Below are 21428 nucleotides of genomic sequence, written 5' to 3' on the forward strand. Positions count from 1 at the left end.
TACCTTTGAAGCCATCTGGACCTGGACTTTTGTTTTTTGGGAGTTTGTTGATTACTGATTCAATTTTGTTAGTAATTGATCTATTCAGGTTTTCTGTTTCTACATGACTCAGTCTTGGAAGATTGTATGTTTCTAGGAATTTATCCATTTAGGTTGTCGAATTCGTTGGCATATCATTGTTTGTAGTATTCTCTTATAATCAGTCCTTTGTATTTCTGTGCTGTCAGTTGTAATTTCTCCTCTTTCATTTCTGATTTTATTGGGGCTCTCTCTCTTTTTTTTTTTTTTTTAAATTCCACACCTCTTTTTTTTTTTTTTAATTTATTAATTTATTTATTTATGGCTGTGTTGGGTCTTCGTTTCTGTGTGAGGGCTTTCTCTAGTTGTGGCAAGCGGGGGCCACTCTTCATCGCGGTGCGTGGGCCTCTCACTATCACAGCCTCTCTTGTTGCGGAGCACAGGCTCCAGACGCACAGGCTCAGTAATTGTGGCTCACGGGCCTAGTTGCTCCGCGGCATGTGGGATCTTCCCAGACCAGGGCTTGAACCCGTGTCCCCTGCATTGGCAGGCGGATTCTCAACCACTGCGCCACCAGGGAAGCCCTCTCTTTTATTTTTTAATGAGTCTGGCTAAAAGTTTGTAGATTTTATCTTTCAAAGAACCAATGCTTAGTTTCATTGTATTTTCTGTTTTTTTTTAGTCTCTGTTTCATTTATTTCTGCTCTAATCTTTATCATTTCTTCCTTATACTCACTGAGCTTTGCTTGTTCTTCATTTTGTTTTTTTTAAATCTACTTTTAGATTGCTTGAGATTTTTCTTGTTTCTTGGGGTAGGCCTGTATCACTATGAACTTCCTCTTAGAACTGCTTTTGCTGTGTCCGATAGATGTTGGACACTTGTGTTTCCATTTTCGTTTGTCTTCAGGTATTATTGATTTCCTCTTTGATTTCTTTGTTGACTCATTTGTTGTTTAGTAGCATGTTGTTTAGTCTCCACATGTTTGTGTTTTTTCTAGTTTTCTTCTTGTGGTTGATTTCTAGTTTCATATTTTTTGGTGAAAAAGGCACTTGAAATTATTTCAGTCTTAAATTTATCAAGCCTTGTTTTGTGGCCTAGCATGAGATCTGTCCTGGAGTATGTTCAATATGCACTTGAAAATAATGTATTTTGCCACTTTTGGATAGACTGTTCTCTATCTATTAATTCTATCTGGTCTAATGTGTCGTTTAAGGCCAGTGTTTCCTTGTTGATATGATCTGTCCATTGATGTAAGTAGGGTGTAATGTCCCCTAGTATTATTGTGTTATTGTCAGTTTCTCCCTTTATTTCTATTAATATTTGCTTTATATATTTAGGTACTCCTATGTTGGTTGTATAAATGTTTGCAAATGTTATATTCTCTTGTTGGATTGACCCCTTTATCATTATGTAATGCCCTTCTTTGCCTTTTGATATGATCTTTGTTTTAAAGTCTATTTTGTCTGATATGAGTAACGTCCTAGCTTTCTTTTCTTTTACATTTGCATGAAATATCTTTTTCCATCCCTTCACTTTCAGTCTATGTGTATCTTTAGATCTGACTTGAGTCTCTTGTAGGCAGCATATAGATAGGTCTCATTTTTTTAATCCATTCAGCCACTGTAAGTCTTTTGCTTGGTGCATTTATTCCATTTACCTTTAAAGTAATTATTGATAGGTATGTGCTTTTTGACATTTTGTTAATTTTTTTCTGGTTGTTTTTGTAGTTCTTCTCTGTTCCTGTCTTGTTCTCTTGGTTTCTTCCCTTGTGGTTTGATGGATTCCTTTAGTGTTACATTTGGATTTGTTTCTCTTTATTTGTTGTCTATCCATTGTAAGTTTTTGTTTGTGGTTACCATGAATTTCATAAATATTGAACTGTATATATATATTTGTCTATTTTAAGCTGATGGTCACTTAAGTTCAAAGGCATTCTAAAAGCACTACATTTTTACATGTACCCCATTTTATGTTTTTTATTTCATATTTTATATCTCTTTATTTTGTGTATACCTTAACTATTTTTTGTAATTATAGTTGATTATACTGCACTTGACCCTTTAACAACGTGGAAGTTAGGGACACTGACCCTCTGTGCAGTCTAAAATGTGCGTATAAGTTTACAGTTGACTCTCTGTACCTGTGGTTCCGTATCTGCAGATTCAACCAACAGTGGACTGTGTAGTATTATTGTACATATTTAGTGAAAGAGAACTGTGTGTAAGTGGACCAGTGCAGTTAAGATCCATGTTGTTTAAGGGTCAACTGTTCTCTGGTCTTTTAACTTTCATACTAGCTTTTTAAGTGGCTGATCCACTGCCTTTACTATGTATTTGCTTTTATCAGTGAGATTTTTCCTTTGATGTATTTTCTTTTTTTTTTTTATCTTTTTAAATGTTTTTTAAATTTATTTTTGGCTATGTTGGGTCTTCGTTGCTGCACATGGGCTTTCTCTAGTTGTGGTGAGTGGGGGCTACTCTTCATTGTGGTATGTGGGCTGCTCATTTCAGTGGCTTCTCTTGTTGTGGAGCATGGGCTCTAGGTGTGCAGGCTTCAGTAGTTGTGGCACATGGGCTCAGTGGTTGTGGCTCGCTGGCTGTAGAGCGTGGGCTCAGTAGTTGTGGCACACGAGCTTAGTTGCTCTGCAGCATGTGGGATCTTCCTGGACCAGGGCTCGAACCCATGTCGCCTGCATTGGCAGGCGGATTCTTAACCACTGCACCACCAGGGAAGTCCCTCATATATGTTTTTATTTCTAGTTGGTGCCTTTTCTTTTCTGCTTGAAGGAGACCTTGACATTTCATGTAAGGCTGGTTTAGTAGTGAACTCTTTTAGTTTTTGCTTGTCTGAGAAACTCTTTCTCCTTCAGTTCTGAATGATAACCTTGCTGGATAGATGCTAAGTGGTTAAGTCTTTTCCGCTCAGCATTTTATATGTATCCTGCCATTCCTTTCTGGCCTATAAAGTTTCTGCTGAAAAATCAGCTGAGAGTCTTATGGGGTTTTCCTTGTATGTGATTAGTTGTTTTTCTCTTGCTGCCTTTAACACATTATTGACCAGAGATGTATTAATACATCTTTTGTTACCTGAATGTTATTGACTGGAGATGTATCAATACGTTTTTAGAGAGTGATACAATTAACATCACCATACAAAGTTGTTAGAGCTTAAAATTGATCAAGGGTTCATTATACAACTTATGAATGTCGTTATCATTTGCATTTTGCTCCATTAGGTTTTTGTTCCAACCTTGTGTATATTATAAACACAAGTTTGTTACCATAAAATTTTCAAAAATGATGCATCGCGAGATTTTGAGTGAAGAAGAATTTTTCGGTGAATTTTATGCAGATACTTTCTCTGATTGTCCAAGTGACATATATACTAGTGTCTCAGAAGATGATAGTTCTTCAGAATATAGTTCTGATTCAGACAATGTGAATGTTAGACCAACAAAAAGACAAAAAAACTTAGTGATTGATTCTGATATGGAAAGTGAAAATGAAACTCATGGTGCTGGAGAATGCTCCCTTGCTTCTGCAGAAGAGTGGATTGCAGACAACATTTCACAAAAATTAGAAGACTTTACAGGTGTGTCAGGTGTAACTATTGAATGTAATAACCTGCAAAGTGTTAGTGAAATAACAGAATTAATTTTTGGTAACGACTTTTTCGAGTTGGTTGCTTCTCAAACAAACTTGTATCACCAACAGAATGAAAAAGCATATAAAAAGTATGATAAGGCTTTAAAATGGACTGATGTAACCAATAGTGATATGAAGAAGTTTCTTAGATTAATATTTTTTTTTAAGAGGTATGAAGCTTCCTTTATTTTTTTTTGAATTTTATTTTATTTTATTTTTTTATACAGTAGGTTATTAGTTATCTATTTTATACATATTAGTGTATATATGTCAATCCCAATCTCCCAATTCATCCTACCACTGCCCCCCCGCCCACCACTTTCCCCCTCTTGGTGTCCATACGTTTGTTCTCTACATCTGTGTCTCTATTTCTGCCTTGCAAACTGGTTCATCTGTACCATTTTTCTAGATTCCACATATATGCGTTAATATATGATATTTGTTTTTCTCTTTCTGACTTACTTCACTCTGTATGACAGTCTCTAGGTCCATCCACATCTCTACAAATGACCCAATTTAGTTCCTTTTTATGGCTGAGTAATATTCCATTGTGTATATGTACCAGACATCCACTCGTCTGTCGATGGGTGTTTAGGTTGCTTCCATGGATTAATAATTTTGATGGGACAAATAAGAAAGTCATACTGGAAAGAATATTGGTCGACTGATCCCTTACTTGAAACACCTATCTTGCCAAAGATTATGACGAGAAGAAGGTTTGAAAAAATAATGACGTTTCTTCACTTCAACAATAACTCAGAAACTCTACTTACTGCAGACAGAGAGGTTCAAAAGTTAAACCTCTTTTGGATTATTTTCTACCAAAATTTCCATTGATCTATATACCCAAACAAGAGCTATCACTTGATGAGGCAATGATAAAGTGGAGAGGATGACTCAGATTCAAAACCTATAATCCCAGAAAACTTACAAAATAAGTTTGGTCAGGATGGTTAACGAAAGTGAAACTGGGTATATATGCAACCTTGAGATTTACATGGGTGAAGGATAGAAACTGCAAGAAACAATTTTATTGGTCCTACAACCTTATCTTGGTTCATGGCACTGTATTTACCAAGACAATTATTAAAACAGTGTGTCCACATCTGAAATATTGTTGAAAAATAAAACCAGAATTTGTGGGACTATAAGAGAGAATCATGGTCTACCAAACCAATCAAGAGAAATCTAAAAATCTACAGAGGGGAGAAATGACATTCTTATGGAAGGGAAAAGTGATTTTTCTTATATGGAAAGACAAAAGGCTAGTCTGCATGGTGACAACTATTCATTATGCCTCCATAGCATCTACAGGAAAAGAAGACAGGAGGACTGGCCATCAGATGACTAAGCCCACTTGTATATTAGAGTATAATAAATGTATGAAAGGAGTTGATTGATCCAGTCAATACCTGGCAAACTGCAATATCCTCTGGAAAACTCGAAAATGATATAAGAAAGTGGGTTTCTATTTGAGTAATTGCACTTTATTCAATGCGTTTAAAATTTATTGTAGCCTTAATGCACAGAATAAAATGACTTACAAGCAATTTTTGTTAGCAGTAGCTAGAGAATGGGTAATTGACCATTCTGGTGAGTATAGTGGTAGTCCCGCACCTGGTCCTTCTTGTGGTGTTTCTAAAAGAGCCCCCCACAAAGATCCACCTTGTCGACTATCAGGTAAAATAAAAGAACATGTTCTAGAGGAAATAATACCCACAGGACTAAAAAAAAATGCCACGGGGCTTCCCTGGTGGCACAGTGGTTAAGAATCTGCCTGCCAGTGCAGGGGACACGGGTTTGAGCCCTGGTCCGGGAAGATCCCACATGCAGAGCAACTAAGCCCATGCGCCACAACTACTGAGCCTGCGCTCTAGAGCCCTCAAGCCACAACTACTGAGCCTGCGTGCCACAACTACTGAAGCCCAAGCACCTAGAGCCTGTGCTCTGCAATGAGAAGCCACCTCAATGAGAAGCCTGCGCACTGCAACAAAGAGTAGCCCCCACTTGCCGCAACTAGAGAAAGCCCGTGTGCAGCAACGAAGACCCAATGCAGCCAAAAATAAATAAAATTAAAAAAAAAAAAATGCCGCCAGAAAGTGTAGAGTCTGCTCTTCCAGGGGAAAGCACAGTGAAACACGATATATTTGTAATAGATGTTCTGTTCCCTTGCACAGAGGTGCCTGCTGTACTGCCTATCACACTCTAATGAAATATTAGAATGCTTTAGTTAGACATGTACAAAGTTTCAAAGAAATACATTAAGTGCAAAAACAGTTGTTAATAGTTATACTCAAACGCGGGTGTTTCAGTATTCACTTATATAACAAATCGCTGGCCACAGGCATCAGTTTCTGCAAAAATCCCCTGGCCAATAATGTGTTAAGATTCTCTCCTTATCTTTAACTCTTGCCATTTTAATTATAATATGTCATGGTGAGGATATCTTTGGGTTCATCTTATTTGGGAATCTCTGTGCTTCTTGGACCTGGATATCTACTTCCTTCCTGAGGTTAGGAAAGTTTTCAGCCATTATTTATTCAAATAAGGTTTCTGTCCCTTTCTCTCTTCTCCTTTGGGAATCCTATAATGTGAAAGTTAGTATGCTTGATGTCGTCCCAGAAGTCCCTTAACTCTCATTAAAAAAAAAATTCTTTCTTTTTGCTGTTACGATTGGGTGATTTCCACTATTCTGTCTTACAGATTGCTCATCTGTTCTTCCATATCATCTAATCTGCTGTTGATTCCCTCTAGCATATTTTTTCTGTTTTTGTATTCTTCACTTTTGATTGGTTCTTTCTTATATTTTCTAAGTCTTTGTTGAAGTTCTCACTGAATTCTTCCATTCTTCTCCCAAGTTTGGTGAGCATCCTTATGACTGTTTCTTTGAACTCTTTATCAGATAAATTACTTATCTCTGTTTCATTAGACGTTTTTTCTGGGGGTTTATTTTGTTGTTTCTTTTGGAACATATTCCTCTGTCTCCCTTTTGTTTGACTTTTGGTTTTTGCTTCTATGAATTTAAGCAAAACAGCTACCTCTCCTGGTCTTTTCAAGGAGTGGCCTTGGGTGAAAGCTTTCCTGTGTAGATTGTTTGCACCTGGCAGCTTTGACAGGCTTGCTGGGGCTGGAGTGCATCTGGGCAGGCATAGTCCCTGGGGAGTGTGGTCTCTTGGTGGAGTGCCTGGGGCTGGAGTGGGCGTGGGGCAGTCCCTGGAAAGCGCTACACCTGAGGCCATGGAACTTTTATTTGTAGTGAAGGGAGGTAGACCCATAAAACAATAAATATATAAAACAATGTATGGTGAAAACTGCTTTAAAGGAAAGTTAAGCAAAAGTAAGTGGGTAGAGAGGGACGAATGTGGGGACTGCTGCTTTATACTGGGTGTTCAGGAAAGTGAAGGGGAATGATAAATACATTGACAGTGGGAACAGCAAATGCAAAGACCGTGATATGAGAAATGTTTAACATGTTTGAGGAGCATCAAAGTGGCCAGTTGGAGCACAGTAAGGGGCTAAATAATAGGAGGTAAGACCAAGCCAGATTGGGCATTGCCTTGTAGGCCATTAGAATTTAAGACTTTATTCTGAAAGAATGGAAAGCCATTGGAAGGTGTTGGGTGGGGAAGTGACATGATCTGATTTATGTGTGGAGTGTATACTAGGAGGACAAAGATTGAAGGTTTTTCTGAGTGATGGATAATGTTAGTAGGGAAAAGCAAAACATTTTTAAAAAACAGAACCAGAAAGGCTTTTTAAACTAGCATACATTTGTTCAGCACTTACTTTTTATGTTTGTTGTTTGATAGTGACTGGGGAAGGATGGAAATTATTGTAATTTCTGTTTTCAGGGAGCTCAGTGTATACTGGGGATGATACACCTAAACAATTACAGTGCAGAATGGTACGTGCTGTGACGGAGGTTTGTACAAAACAGTTAGGAGAACACAGAGGAGGGTTTGTCTAATGTGGCAGTATGATAGAGTGAGTATTGGTAAAGGATTTACAGGTGTTTACTTGAATAAAGATTCCAAGAATTGTGAGAATTTAGGCAAATAAAGAATGCATTTAGGTGTCTTAACTTTGTTTTTAGCATTCATATACAGTCGTCATCTTTGTGTATCTCCTGTTTCCAGTTTTCTTTCTTGCCTACAGCTAATTCTTTCCTCCTTTTTTCCCTGTGGCCCAGGCCATGATGGTGGCATGATTGTATTTAAACTGGAACGGGAACGGCCAGCCTATGCTGTTCATGGCAATATGCTTCATTATGTCAAGGACCGATTCTTACGTCAGTTGGATTTCAACAGCTCCAAAGATGTAGCTGTGATGCAGTTGCGGAGGTAAATCAGACTTGTTTCTTCCTTCCAAACTGTCTCATCTGTTACCATGAAACAATACTCACAAACTGGAGTCTGTTCTGTTAACAACGTTTTGGATCTCATCTCCTGTCACAGGTAGAATTCCCAGGAGCATGGTGGTGGCCATGAGGCCAATGGGGACTTCCCTGTTGACAATGCTAGAGACGCTGTGGAAAGGAAGTTATACTGCCAAGTTTGCCAGGTGTCTTGAAAACCAGGGAAAGTTTCCTGGTTGAGAGTAGCCCAGCTTGGTGACAGGCCTCTTTGCCTTTATTTAGCATTTCTTTTCTATACCTCTCCCTTTGCTTTTCAGCAAAATGCATGCAGCTCTAAACCAGAATATATGTCTCTGGAAACTCTTAACTCGGAAGATATGATAATATCTAGGGTGCCTGGCAAAAGGAACTATCCTCTTGGAAAGCCAGATGTATCAGCATGCTGAAACATTCATGGTGGCAGGCTTTGGCATAAGGGTTTGATAACCACCCTCCAGCATTACCACAATAAAAAAATGGGTTTATGTTATCACTCCAAGGGACAGGAGAAACTAGCCAGAGACAAATCACATCATGTTACTCTGTGGTATCCACTGCAATTATGTGTAGGAATTTGTACCCAAGAAGAATCAATCCCACTCACTACAGTGAGTGCTAACTATACCTTCTGTTGAATAAGTAGACTTGTACTAGGTGTGCTTTTTTAAAACTCTGTGCTCAAAGCTGAAATAGGGGAGTCCCTAAGCCTTAAAGGAGGGAAGAAATAGATGCAACATTCATTTATTTTTATTCCAGAAAAATGATAAGTATATCTGTAAAGATGAGGTAAGTAGGAGGTGTAGTAGTAATTCCTTTTTTCCTATTGTCATTATGTCTTTTTACTAATTTCTCTGTTTTTTGTATATATATCTCTAGTGGTTCCAAGTTCCCAGTGTTCAACATGTCGTACAATCCAGCAGAAAATGCAGTCCTACTGTGTACAGTAAGTAAACCTCCCAGGATCTCCTCATTTCCCATAGCTCTCTTTCTCATGCCCTTAGAGGATCTCTAATGGCTTCTTAGAAACTATTTAATGGTCATTTTGAGAGAGCTGAAACAGTAAACAGAGGCTCAAACCAGGCAGGCTTCAGCTGTCATAAACATGTTAAGGGTTTGTGTACTTACATCTTTCATAAGGCGAACAACTTCTAAACTTAATGGAGCATTGGGATGAATCACCCAAATCACTGAAAGTAATTTGAAAGAATGTTTGGGACTATATCCTATTCAAAGGAGATGCTTATCTTGATTCCCTCCATTTGGGTGAAAATAGTAGAGCTGATTTTGAGAGGAGTTCCTTTCAGTGGTGTTACCTTTGGGGTCATCAAGTAGCCCTCCTTATTTCTTGCCATACAATTAAAAAAAAAAAAAAAGAAAGAAAGAAATGACATTCTAATTTTAGTGCCTTCATTGCCAAGTCAGAAGAATGAAAACCTGTCTTTCCCGATATGACTTCTGGTGTCTGATCCCAGTTCTTCTTCAATATCTAACAGTCCCATATTTTCCTCCTGGCACTTTCCTTTAATGTTTTTTCTTTGATGTCTTTTTTTTACCTTCAAACAGACTTTTAAGTTGATGAATATACTCAGGTGGGGCACTGGAATATTGGGGTCTTAGTCTGTTAATTTGTGGAATAGAGAGCAGTCCTTGCTTTCATTCAAAAGATATCTACATCTTTGGAAGATAAAAGAAAAATAAGGTGACATGAATGCTGAATTCTTTGGCAATGAGCCCTATAATTTTTAGCTGTAGAAACGTTCAAATGCCTTCTGAGTGAAAGGTGTGAAAAGTATAGTTTCAGGTTGCTGTCTGTATAATGGTGCTGTTTTCTATGTCAGAGTAAACTGGTATCTTGGGTGCTCTTACTAACAATTCCTCCCTTTCCTCTACAGAGAGCCAGTAATTTAGAGAATAGTACCTATGACTTGTACACCATCCCCAAGGATGCCGACTCCCAGAATCCTGATGGTAGGCATTCGCTTTGTATACCCGACTCTGCTCCTAGCTCTCCTCACCCAAATCATCACTCCTCTTCAAGTTTTTCACGTTCCGTCCCCAGGCCATGGCCACATCACTCATGTCTGTTGGCAGGTGCTGCTGACAATTGCATCAGAGGCAACCGTGATGTGAAATATTCATGTTCCTCCTCCATTTTATTACTCCAGCTAGATATATATATTTTATAATTTGGTTATTAGAAACTCTCCATTTTCTCTTTCAGCACAGCATGTTATCCTAGTTTATTGTCAGCTGATGTGACTTTCACCCTGGTAGTTTCATTTATTTAAAAACGTGGCTCCAATCTTGCAGTGTCTCATCCTGGGACTAGGGATTTATGCTCTCCCATCCATATCCAGATCCGATTTGCTTCCTTTTGCATGTCAGAAAGACGAGGCTGTTAACAGCCCCTCACCCCACCAGGGATCCCGGATCCAGCTGAGACCCCTGCCTGCCTCTTCCATCACCAACATCCCTTTTTAGTCCTTTCTGCTAGAACTTGCTGACAAAACATTCTCAGAATAGATTTGAGTCTCACTTATGCTCCTTTTAGTGTACTTCCTCCAGTTGGTTTGTAGGTCAGAGGTTTGTTCCTCAGGTCCCCACTCTTAGTACCATACTTTCATGATATTTTAGACCGAATCAGCAGATTCTGAGAAATATTTTGCTAGCTCTGTCCTATTGTGGGTGCCACTGTGTCATTATTGCTGCTAATATCATCACTCTCCTATAAGTGTGGTCATGGTGAGAAGAGAGAAAACCTGTAGGTCTTTGATATCCATAAATCAAAGTCTCCCCTATAAATTAATCAGTCAAGCCATTTCTGACCAATTTTTTTTATTTGGTCCTGCTTACCCATCCCCTTGCTTCTTTTCCCCATCTGTTTACAATTAATAGAGTCTAAAATGTTTTGGTTTTGTCTTATAACCACTTTTATTTTACCGTCTCCATTTTTTGAGGGAGATAATAATTATTAAAGGAATAAAGGTACAACACAGAGGAAGAGAAAGAGCAAAGGCTTGAATAGTGTGGTTCTTCGGCCCCTGGAAAATGGGAGTGTTGGTTGTGATAATAATTAATTTTGTAAATTGCCTGACACCCCTGGTTCTCAGGGGGTGGCCTGGCAAGGCTGGCCAGCACATATTGTCCAGTTTCCTGCTGATACTAATAGATAAAAAAATATTTCCGCGCATCCTTCTGTGTATCTCCTTTGAAGTTTCCCAGAGTGTGGAGTGCCCATTCGGAATTCTAATCAGCCAGTGAAGTGTTTGGGAACTGAGAAACACGTTGTAACTTTGTTGAGTGATTGATTGACATTTATGGAGCATCAGCTTGGTGCTAAATACTGCCTAGCATAGAGCTGGGGGATTTAGTTAGGAGCGCTCTGCCCCACCCTGCTCTACTAGGAGGTCTGCATTTGCATGTTAAAAGCAGCAGAGCAGCTGCGTCCTGGAGAGGGGGCTCTGTCTCTACTCCAGCTTGTTGAGATAGGAGGTCCAAGACACTCACAGGCTGCTTGCTTTGTGCTGCAGCTTGGCCAGCGAGGCCCTCCCTGCTCGTTAGCTTGATGGAATGTGCTGTCTCCCAAGATGGGGGTGGTCCTTCTGCCAGTATATGGTGTTGGCTGAAATGCAGTCACTTGGCCTAGAGAAAAGAGGCTTGGCAGGGGTGGAGGTTGGAGTTTGGAGGGGACTGGTGGGGAAAAGTCACTGACAATAGCCTCAGGTCATGGCTGAATGAGTTAGGAAGCAGCTGAACTGGCAAAGCCAACATGGCAGCCAGCAAGACTGGCAGCTTCATGGCACCTGACTCTGTCACCTGCCAGTAGCTTACTACATGCTCCTGCCCTTTGGTTTTGTTCCTCTCAGCTCCTGAAGGGAAACGATCCTCAGGCCTGACAGCTGTTTGGGTTGCTCGCAATCGGTTTGCTGTCCTAGATCGGATGCATTCGGTGAGTTAAGACTAAAAAGGGAAATTAATTTGGACAGTGTGGTGGCAGTGGCCTGTGTATTGCAGAATAAAGAGCATTTTTTTTCCCCTTACTCTCCCCCGGGCAGCTGTGGTCCTCATGTATTGGCTGCTTTCTCCTTAGCTCTACCCCAAACCCCTTGGGAAAAAAAGGCCTTAAAATTGATTTGATTGGGTGGATGATCACTGTGGCTCTGGGCTTAAGAACCAAGCTAAAGTCACTCTTGATAACAAAGGAGCCAAAAAACATCAAATTTGAAATAGGTGAGCTGGGAAGTCCCTGACGGTCCAGTGGTTAGGACTTGGCGCTTTCACTGCTGGGGCCCGGGTTCGATCCCTGGCCTGGGAATTAAGATCCTGCAAGCCACGTGGCAAGCCCCCACCCCGTCCCCCACCAAAAAAATGAAATAGGTGAGCTAGATAGGGAGTAGATCCTCTTCCTTATCCTACTACCTCTGATGGTACTTAAAAGGTAATGGGTCCTAAAAAAGTTAAGCAAAGCTCTCTCAAGAAAATATTTAACAAAAATTTAAGCCTCAGAAGTGCTGTATTCTCTCTCTGGTTGATTGAGGAATTCAGATTTTAGTTGGACTTCTCAGGATATTTCAATTGAAAAAAAAAAAAGCTATCAAGACCCTTGGAGAGGATCTTAGTTGGAGTGGTCTAGGTAGAGTGGTGATTGACCTGGACAGACAGAAAACAAAAATACTTTGTTTATTGAAGCTAAGGAATAATTGCTGAGGGACGTTGTCAGCTGACATCATCTTACATGTATTCCTCTTAACCCCACCTTTTATACTCATTTCAGCTTCTGATCAAGAATCTGAAGAATGAGATCACCAAAAAGGTACAGGTGCCCAACTGTGATGAGATTTTTTACGCTGGCACAGGCAACCTCCTGCTTCGAGATGCAGAATCCATCACGCTCTTTGACGTACAGCAGAAGCGGTAACATGTCAGATGCCCCTAAGCAGACAGGCATATAGTGGGGGAGAGTGGAAATCTTTAGTGGGAGCTTTTCTTCCCCCAAGTGAGTTTGACCTGTGGCTTAGCCACTTCTTGTGCTGTAACTCCAAGACTCTTTCTAACCACTTTTTTTCCTCTGTGATCACTCTCCATCCTGTACATACACACTAGCATTACAACAAGGGACTTATTTGTTTTCAGAGCATTTATCTGAACAAAGAATGCTCTTGGGACTTAGAATAATAGGGACACAGAAATGAATAACATAGTTCCTGTACTTAAAGGAGCTTATAGTCCATTGGTGAAAACAGACATACACAAGTCCCTAATAATACATGGGAATGAGGGGCAGGGAGTTGAGGAAGAGGGAAGTATACAATGTGAGCCAAATGTTTAAGTCACTGAACTGTAATACAGAAAATGTTTATTTGGTATTATTTTAAGAAATTTCGGTTTACATTAATTTGGAGATGAAAAGGAGGTAGGTCATAACCTGGAATAAGGGAATCAGGTCCACTCACATTTGCCCTTCTCTCTCTATCCCAGGACTCTGGCATCTGTGAAGATTTCCAAGGTGAAATATGTTATCTGGTCAGCAGACATGTCCCATGTAGCACTACTGGCCAAACATGGTAAGTCTTCATTATGTCCACCCTGATTTAGAGACCAGTCCCTCCCTCCCCATCCCTGCCAGTCTACTTCACTCACCCTGTCCAGCAGAGCACTCATGTCCTTTGCCTCTTACAGCCATTGTGATCTGTAACCGCAAACTGGAGGCTCTATGTAACATTCATGAGAACATTCGTGTCAAGAGTGGGGCCTGGGATGAGAGTGGGGTATTTATCTATACCACAAGCAACCACATCAAATATGCTGTCACCACCGGGTAAGTCGATTATCTGAGATACAGAATGGGAGAAAGTGGCTTCTTAAAATCACTGTCCTGTCTCAGGAGACATACTGAAGTCCTCCTTGAACTGTCTTCGTGGAAAAGCTTTGTCTGGCATATATGTGCTAGGAGCATCAAAACATTCTTTTTTCAACTCTTTTAAAATTGTGAAATATGACACAAATATAGAAAATTACATAGGTTATAAATATATGAAATAGCAAATAGGTACATAATGAACATCTGTGTAACTGCCACCCAAGTCAAGAAATAGAACATTTCTGACACCCCAGAAGCCCTTTGCCACGTGGTCCCTATTGATCACAACCCTCTCTCTTCCTCAAAGATAACATTATTCTGACTTTTATGATAATTTCTTTCTTGCTTTTCTTTGCAATTTTACCACCCAGTATGTGTCTTAAAATAATGATTTAATTTTGCCTGGTTTTGAACTTCATGTAAATTAAATCATGCTGAATATATTATTTCATATTTTGCTTATTTTGCTCAATATACTGTTTGTAAGATTCATCCATGTTGTAGCTCTAGATTATTTGTTTTTGTTGTTGTATAATATTCTATTATATAAATATGCCACAGTTTATCAGTTCTATTCTAGAGGGATAGTTGGGTGATTTCTAGGTTTTGTCTATTATAAATGATGTTCTTTTAAACATTCTTCCATGTATTCTGGTTCATATGCACATACATTTCTCTCTAGAGCAGAATTGCTAGGTCATAGAGTGTGCTTATCTTCACATTTGCTAGGTAATGTGAAAGAGTGGTTTTACCAATTTGCATGCCCACCAGCGTTGTATAAAAGTTTCTTTGCTTGTCACGCTGGCCAGCACTTGCCTTTGTCAGACTCATTTTTGTCCGGTAGATGTGCGATGTATCTTGTAATTTTACTTTGCTATTTCTCTGATTCCCCAGGAGATTGGACAACTTTTTATTTAGCCATCCATCAGGATTTCCTCTTCTATGAATTCTGTTCAAGTCTTTTACCCTTTATTTAAATGAGTTGTCCTTATTCTTTTGTTATAGGAGTTCTTTATATATTTGAATATCAGTCCTTTGTCAGGGCTATGTGTTGCAAATATTATCTCCTCCCATTCTATAGTATGTCTTTTGATTCTCTTTTGATATCCATTAATGAACAGAAGTTCTTAGTTTAATGTAGTTGAATTTATGAATCTTATTCTTTATGGATATCAGGTTTTGTGTCCTATTTAAGAAATCTTTGTTGACGCCAAGATCATAAAGGCATTCTTTTATATTTTCTTATGAAAACTTTATAGTTTTGCCTTTTATATCTAGGTCTATAATCTACCTGAAGTTGATTTTTTTGTATGGTGTGAGGTGTCATGGGCTCAGCTTTACTTTTTCCATAAGGACACTCAGTTTTGTACCAGCATCATGTATTGAAAAAACCAGCCTTTCCCCATAGTTCTGCAGAGCCATCTTTGTGATATATGAATCACGTTTACAAAAATGCAAGGATCTGTTTTTTGTTTTTTGTGTTTGTTTTTTTATTTTTGGCTGCATTGGGTCTTTGTTGCTGCACATGGGCTTCCTCTAGTTGCAGTGAGCGGGGGCTACTCTTCGTTGCAGTGCGCGGGCTTCTCATTGTGGTGGCTTCTCTTGTTGCGGAGCACAGGCTCTAGGCACGCGGGCTTCAGTTGTTGTGGCACGCGGACTCTAGAGTGCAGGCTCAGTAGTTGTGGCACATGGGCTTAGTTGCTCTGTGGCATGTGGGATCTTCCCGGACCAGGGACTGAACCCGTGTCCCCTGCGTTGGCAGGCGGATTCTTAACTACTGCGCCACCAGTGAAGTTCCAAGGATCTGTTTTTTGTGGTCTATCTCTAATCGAATTCTACACTGTCTTAAGTATTATAGTCTTGTAAGTCTTTACATCTGGTAAAGCAGTTCCACAAATCTTACCCACTTTGTTTTACTTTTTTTTAAGTTATTAGGCTATTTTCAAATTAGTTTTGCCTTGAAAAGGCATATTTTCAAGTAATTTTTTGTCTTGAAAAGGTATAAATTTTAGATTACCTTGTGAAATTCCATGCCAAAAAAAAAAAGACAAACGGGAGTTCCCGGGCCCTGGTCGGGGAACTAAGATCTTTTTTTTTTTTTAGAAAGTTGATTTTTCTCTCTTTTTTTTTAAATTAATTAATTAATTTTTGTCTGTGTTGGGTCTTCATTGCTGCGTGTGGGCTTTCTCTAGTTGCAGTGAGGGGGGCACTACTCTTCGTTGCAGTGCACGGGCTTCTCATTGCAATGGCTTCTCTTGTTGCGGAGCACGGGCTCTAGGCGCCCGGACTTCGCTAGTTGTGGCACATGGGCTCAGTAGTTGTGGCACACAGGCTTAGTTGCTCCATGGCATGTGGGATCTTCCCAGACCAGGGCTCAAACCCGTGTCCCCTTCATTGGCAGGGGGATTCTTAACCACTGCGCCACGAGAGAAGTCCCGGGAACTAAGATCTAGCAAGCCTCACGGCATGGCCAAAAAAACCCAAAAAAACAAAAACAAAAAACCCTATTGTGATTTCAGTTGGGATTGTGAATCTGTATGTGATTTGGGGATTTTGGGTGTAATTATTATCTTTACAATATTAAGTTTCCTAATTTGTGAACATGATATAGTAGCTTTTCATTTATTTAGGGCTTCTGAAACATCTTTCAATAAAGGTTTATAATTTTATCCATAGAGAGTTTGCATTTTCTTTGGTTAGATTTATTCTTAGGCATTTGATAGTTTTTAATGCTATTTGTAAATGGATAGTATCCATTTAAGAATTCAATTTTCTAATTTTTCCTGATATTTAGAAATACAACTAAGTTTTAAATTAACTTTATTTCAGAGACCTTGCTAGACTCTTATTAATTCTATTAATTTATTTATATTTTCTTTTCAAATACTCATAGCATCTGTAGGTAATGACACTTTTGTTTCTTCTTTCCAGCACTTATTCCTTTATGTATTTTTCTTGTCTTACTGCACTGACCAAGATCTCCAGCACAGAGCTGAATAAACATGGTGATAGCAAACTTTCTTGTCTTATTCCCGATTTACAGGGTGACTTTTCAGTGTATTGGCATTATGTAAGCTTGCTGTAGATTTTTTATAAATATTTTTTATCTACTGAGGAATTTCTTTGCTATATCTCAAATGAATGTTGAATTTTTTTAGACCCCTTTTCTGCATATATTGAGGTAGTTATGCAGTTTTTCTCCTTTTGTTGATTAATGTAGTGAATTAAATTGATTTTTTTTTTTAAATGTTAGACCAACATTGTATTCCTGATACAAATCTAACTTGGTCATGATGTTTTACCCTCTTCAAATATTGCTAGTTTCAGTCTGCTAATATTTTGTTTAGGATTTTGCATCTTTGTATATATATGTGTGTGAGATTGCCCTGTGATTTCCATTTTCCTTTCTGTCCTTGTCAGGTTTTGGTATTGAGATAGTGCTAATTTCATAAAATAAGCAAAATAATATACTTTATTCATCTGTTCTCTCATTGAGTTTGTATAAGATTGGAATTAATTTTTCCTTGAATGGTAGGTAGAATTTGCCGGTGGAGTCATTCAGGCCTGGTACTTATAGGAGGATTTAAAAATATGATTCAGTTAATTTTATGTAATAATTACAGGACTATAGGGGTTTTCTATTTCTTTTTAGTCAATTTTGGTAAATTTTACTCTTCTGGGAATTTGATCATTTAAAAACATTTATGCATATCCTCATTCTGCAAGATCTATAGTGTTATCCCTTTTTGCATCCCTATTATTGCCATTTCATCCTTTTTTTCTTTTTTTTTTTAATAAACTTATTTATTTTGTTTATTTACTTTTGGCTGTGTTGGGTCTTCGTTGCTGCACGCGGGCTTTCTCTAGTTGCGGCGAGCGGGGCTGCGGCGAGCGGGGCTACTCTTGGTTGCGGTGCACAGGCTTCTCATTGCAGTGGCTTCTCTTGTTGCAGAACACGGGCTCTAGGCACGCGGGCTTCAGTAGTTGCAGTGCGTGAGCTCAGTAGTTGTGGCTCGCGGGCTCTAGAGCACAGGCTCAGTAGTCGTGGTACACGGGCTTAGTTGCTCTGCAGCGAGATCTTCCTGGACCAGGGCTCAAACCCGTGTCCCCTGCATTAGCAGGCAGATTCTTAACCACTGTGCCACCAGGGAAGTCCCCATCCTTTTTTTCTTAATTAGCTTCATGAGAGGTTTATCAGTTTTACCCAGCTTTTGCCTTTATTGAACTTCTCTATTGTACTTTTGTTTTCTATTTCTTAATTTCTACTATTGACTTTATTTTTTCCTTCTAAGTACACTCTTTGTTTTAACTTTAAAAAGAACCATAAAATTTTTGAGTTGGATGCTTACTAATTTTTAGTCTTTCTCCTAATATTAAGCATGTAGACCTCATTAATTTTCAGTCTTTCTTCTAATATAGTATATGCACTTAACACTATAAATTATCCATCAAGTATTGTGTTAGCTATAGCCACAAGTTTTAATCTGTAAACTTTTAATTTGTATTCAGTTTAAAATATTATGTGCTTTGCATCATTTCTTTGTACGTCAGAAGTCTTCACATCTACCTCTCTTCCACTTTCACTTATAGCTTATAAGGAAAGATTTAACTGTTCATAGTGGCCTGGTGATTATATATCAGAACTTAAGATTTAACTTTTAGGTCTGGTTCTGATAGCTGTGTCTGTTAGATCCTAGAGTACTAGCTTATAAAGAGAAATCATACCATCTGCCCCATCTTTTCCCACTTCATACAAGAGAATAAAATAAGTAAATTTGGCATTTAGTTCTGCTCTTTTTTGAATCACTTCCCATCTATACCATTGTTCAAATGGCACTTGACAAAAGGGTAATGAGAAGATAAAAGGCTGGGTCCTAGGCTTGTTTTATTTCTTTACAGACTGGATTTACTCCTACACTTGCTTAAAGTTGTGCTCTCTAACTCTTATTCTTAGGGACTATGGGATCATCCGAACTCTGGATTTACCTATCTATGTCACACGGGTGAAGGGCAACAATGTATATTGCCTAGATAGAGAGTGTCGTCCTCGGGTGCTCACCATTGATCCAACTGAGTTCAAGTTCAAGCTGGCCCTGATCAACAGAAAATATGATGAGGTATGAAATGAGGAAGCATATTAGGAGTATTGAGAAGGGCAGCACTCCTTTTTTCTTATAAGTGATCTCTATTTCCTGCCCTAACCCACCCCAAATGTCTAGGTACTACACATGGTAAGGAACGCCAAACTTGTAGGCCAGTCTATCATTGCGTATCTCCAGAAGAAGGGATATCCTGAAGTGGCACTGCATTTCGTCAAGGATGAGAAAACTCGCTTTAGTCTGGCACTGGAGTGTGGAAACATTGAGGTGAGGGAAGTATGGTTATAAGCCCCATATTGTTGTAGAGGAGGTGAGAGGGTTAGGGTGGCATTGGGAAGACATTATTCTGGGCTTGCTTCTTCAGCCAGTATAATGGAATTTAGAATTTTTTTAGTTGTTAGATTGAGCCATCTTCCTGTTGCTGTTTGCCCATGCTTCTGCCCCAGCATTTCTATTGTTGTCGCTCTGAGTTAGTCTGAATTCAGTAACTTTTAGAACAGAACAAAGATAGCATAGAATTTGAAAAATTTCATTACTTCCTTGACATTTGACTTGCTAACTGGCAGCTTAGATGAAGGAATACTTATTAAATGTTGAGGCCTAGAGTCTATAGGCATTATTTTTAAATGGGGAGAAGCCTAAGGAAAATTGACTTTCCAGTTCTGAACTTCCTTCTTATTTCTTCTGAGGAGCCCCTGTGGATCTTCAAACCTGGCAAATGGGAAATATGATAGCCAAACAAGAATTGGCCTTATGGAATCAGCAACTGCTAGAAGATGATTTTGTTGTAAAAGTAAATTTCTGAGGAGGAAGATAATGTGTTGTGATTCTTCTATCCATGGATCCTAAGACATCTTATTTGTTGATTGAATTTTCAATAGTATTAGATTGAAAACAAAGCTAGGAGGATTGAAAGTGTAAAGAGTTCCTTGGGATGTTTACTTAGAGACAGACATTTTGACTGTAGTCCCTGGTTTTGAGTCACAATAACCTCCAACCTGTTAACTCTAATTCTGGGGATTCTTTAGATTGCTCTGGAAGCAGCCAAAGCACTGGATGACAAGAATTGCTGGGAAAAGCTGGGAGAAGTGGCCTTACTACAGGGGAACCACCAGATTGTGGAAATGTGTTATCAGCGCACCAAAAACTTTGACAAACTTTCCTTCTTGTACCTTATCACTGGCAATCTAGAGAAACTTCGCAAGATGATGAAAATTGGTGAGACCCCAGAAACTAAGGATGGGAAAAGGGGTCCTTGGGGGAAGGAAGAAGGCAAATAGAGGCAAGAGAGAACTTGAGAGAGAAGACCTAATTTGGTGTCTCTTATTGACTTGGTGCAGCTGAGATCCGAAAGGACATGAGTGGCCATTATCAGAATGCCCTCTACCTGGGAGACGTGTCAGAGCGGGTACGGATCCTGAAGAACTGTGGGCAAAGTAAGTATACAGGACTCACTTCCTTTGGGGCCTTAGGAACTATTTGCTCTTTATGGTGAGTTATTCATGTGTAGTAGTGAGGGGTTTCCCTTCATTGCACATTTTTTCAAAAGAGACTGCATGCTCCTACCGTGCTCAGAGACTTTCTTCAAAGCCAAATGGAGGGACAGCCAGAAAATATAGTTTGGCTAGGCACTCTTAGGAAAATAGTTAATATCTTGGGGGAAATGGGTTTTAAAAGGTCCTGGTGCAGATACCATAGTAAATGTGGTTGGTTGAATGCCATTAGAGTTTTATTCTTTTACTTCAAATCTGGAGGTTTCACCCATTTATTTATTCATTTTATATTTAAGGGATGTTTTTTGAGAACCCAGTATATACCAAGCATTATACTAGCACTTGAGATACCTTAGGGAATAAGAAAGGTGAAAGATGTGGTTTGGACCAAGGTGCTAGCTGTGAATGGGTGAGCAGTGGTCAGATTCGGCATATATTTTTAAGGTAGAACCAACATGATTTGTCCAAGGGGACTGGTTGGGGGGATGTGAGAGAGAGGAGACAGGGATGAGTCCAAGGTTCTTGTTAACACTGATGATAGATCTTAAGGATAAGCAACTGTTTTAGTTATTTATTGCTATATAACAAATTACCCAAAACTTAGTAGTTTAAAACAACAAATGTTGATTATCTCAGTTTGCAGCATGATTTACCTGGGTGCCTCTGGCTCAGTGTCTCTCATGAGGCTGCAGTCAAGGTGTTGGCCAAGGCTGCAGATATCTCAAGGCTCAAGTAGGAGAGGATCCACTCCCACATTCGCTCTGTGGCTGTGGACAGTCCTCAGGTCCTCACTGGCTATTGGCTGGGAGACCTCAGTTTTCTGCTCTGTAGTCTTTTCCGTAGGGCAGTTCACAGTATGGCAGTTGGTTTCCCTTAGAGCAAATGAGGGCACCCAAGATGGAAGCCATAGTCTTTGTATC

General features: G+C 39.3%; 1 protein-coding gene across 2 annotated transcripts in view; it reads left to right on the forward strand.

Moving 5' to 3' along the window:
- COPA (COPI coat complex subunit alpha) overlaps nt 1-21428 on the forward strand; it is a 51206-nt gene that overhangs the window by 23245 nt on the left and 6533 nt on the right. The window contains exons 11-21 of one of the 2 annotated variants that reach the window (XM_082405112.1): nt 7853-8003; nt 8933-8999; nt 9949-10024; nt 11923-12005; nt 12831-12970; nt 13535-13620; nt 13709-13874; nt 18871-19033; nt 19136-19282; nt 20044-20233; nt 20356-20451. In XM_082405112.1, coding sequence (XP_082261238.1) covers nt 7853-8003; nt 8933-8999; nt 9949-10024; nt 11923-12005; nt 12831-12970; nt 13535-13620; nt 13709-13874; nt 18871-19033; nt 19136-19282; nt 20044-20233; nt 20356-20451 — 1365 coding nt within the window. The remainder of the gene's footprint in view (nt 1-7852; nt 8004-8932; nt 9000-9948; nt 10025-11922; nt 12006-12830; nt 12971-13534; nt 13621-13708; nt 13875-18870; nt 19034-19135; nt 19283-20043; nt 20234-20355; nt 20452-21428) is intronic. The other variant, XM_082405113.1, reaches the window with a different exon arrangement.

Source organism: Balaenoptera borealis (assembly GCF_965194805.1).
Source record: "Balaenoptera borealis genome assembly, chromosome: 1".
Lineage (NCBI taxonomy): Eukaryota > Metazoa > Chordata > Mammalia > Artiodactyla > Balaenopteridae > Balaenoptera > Balaenoptera borealis.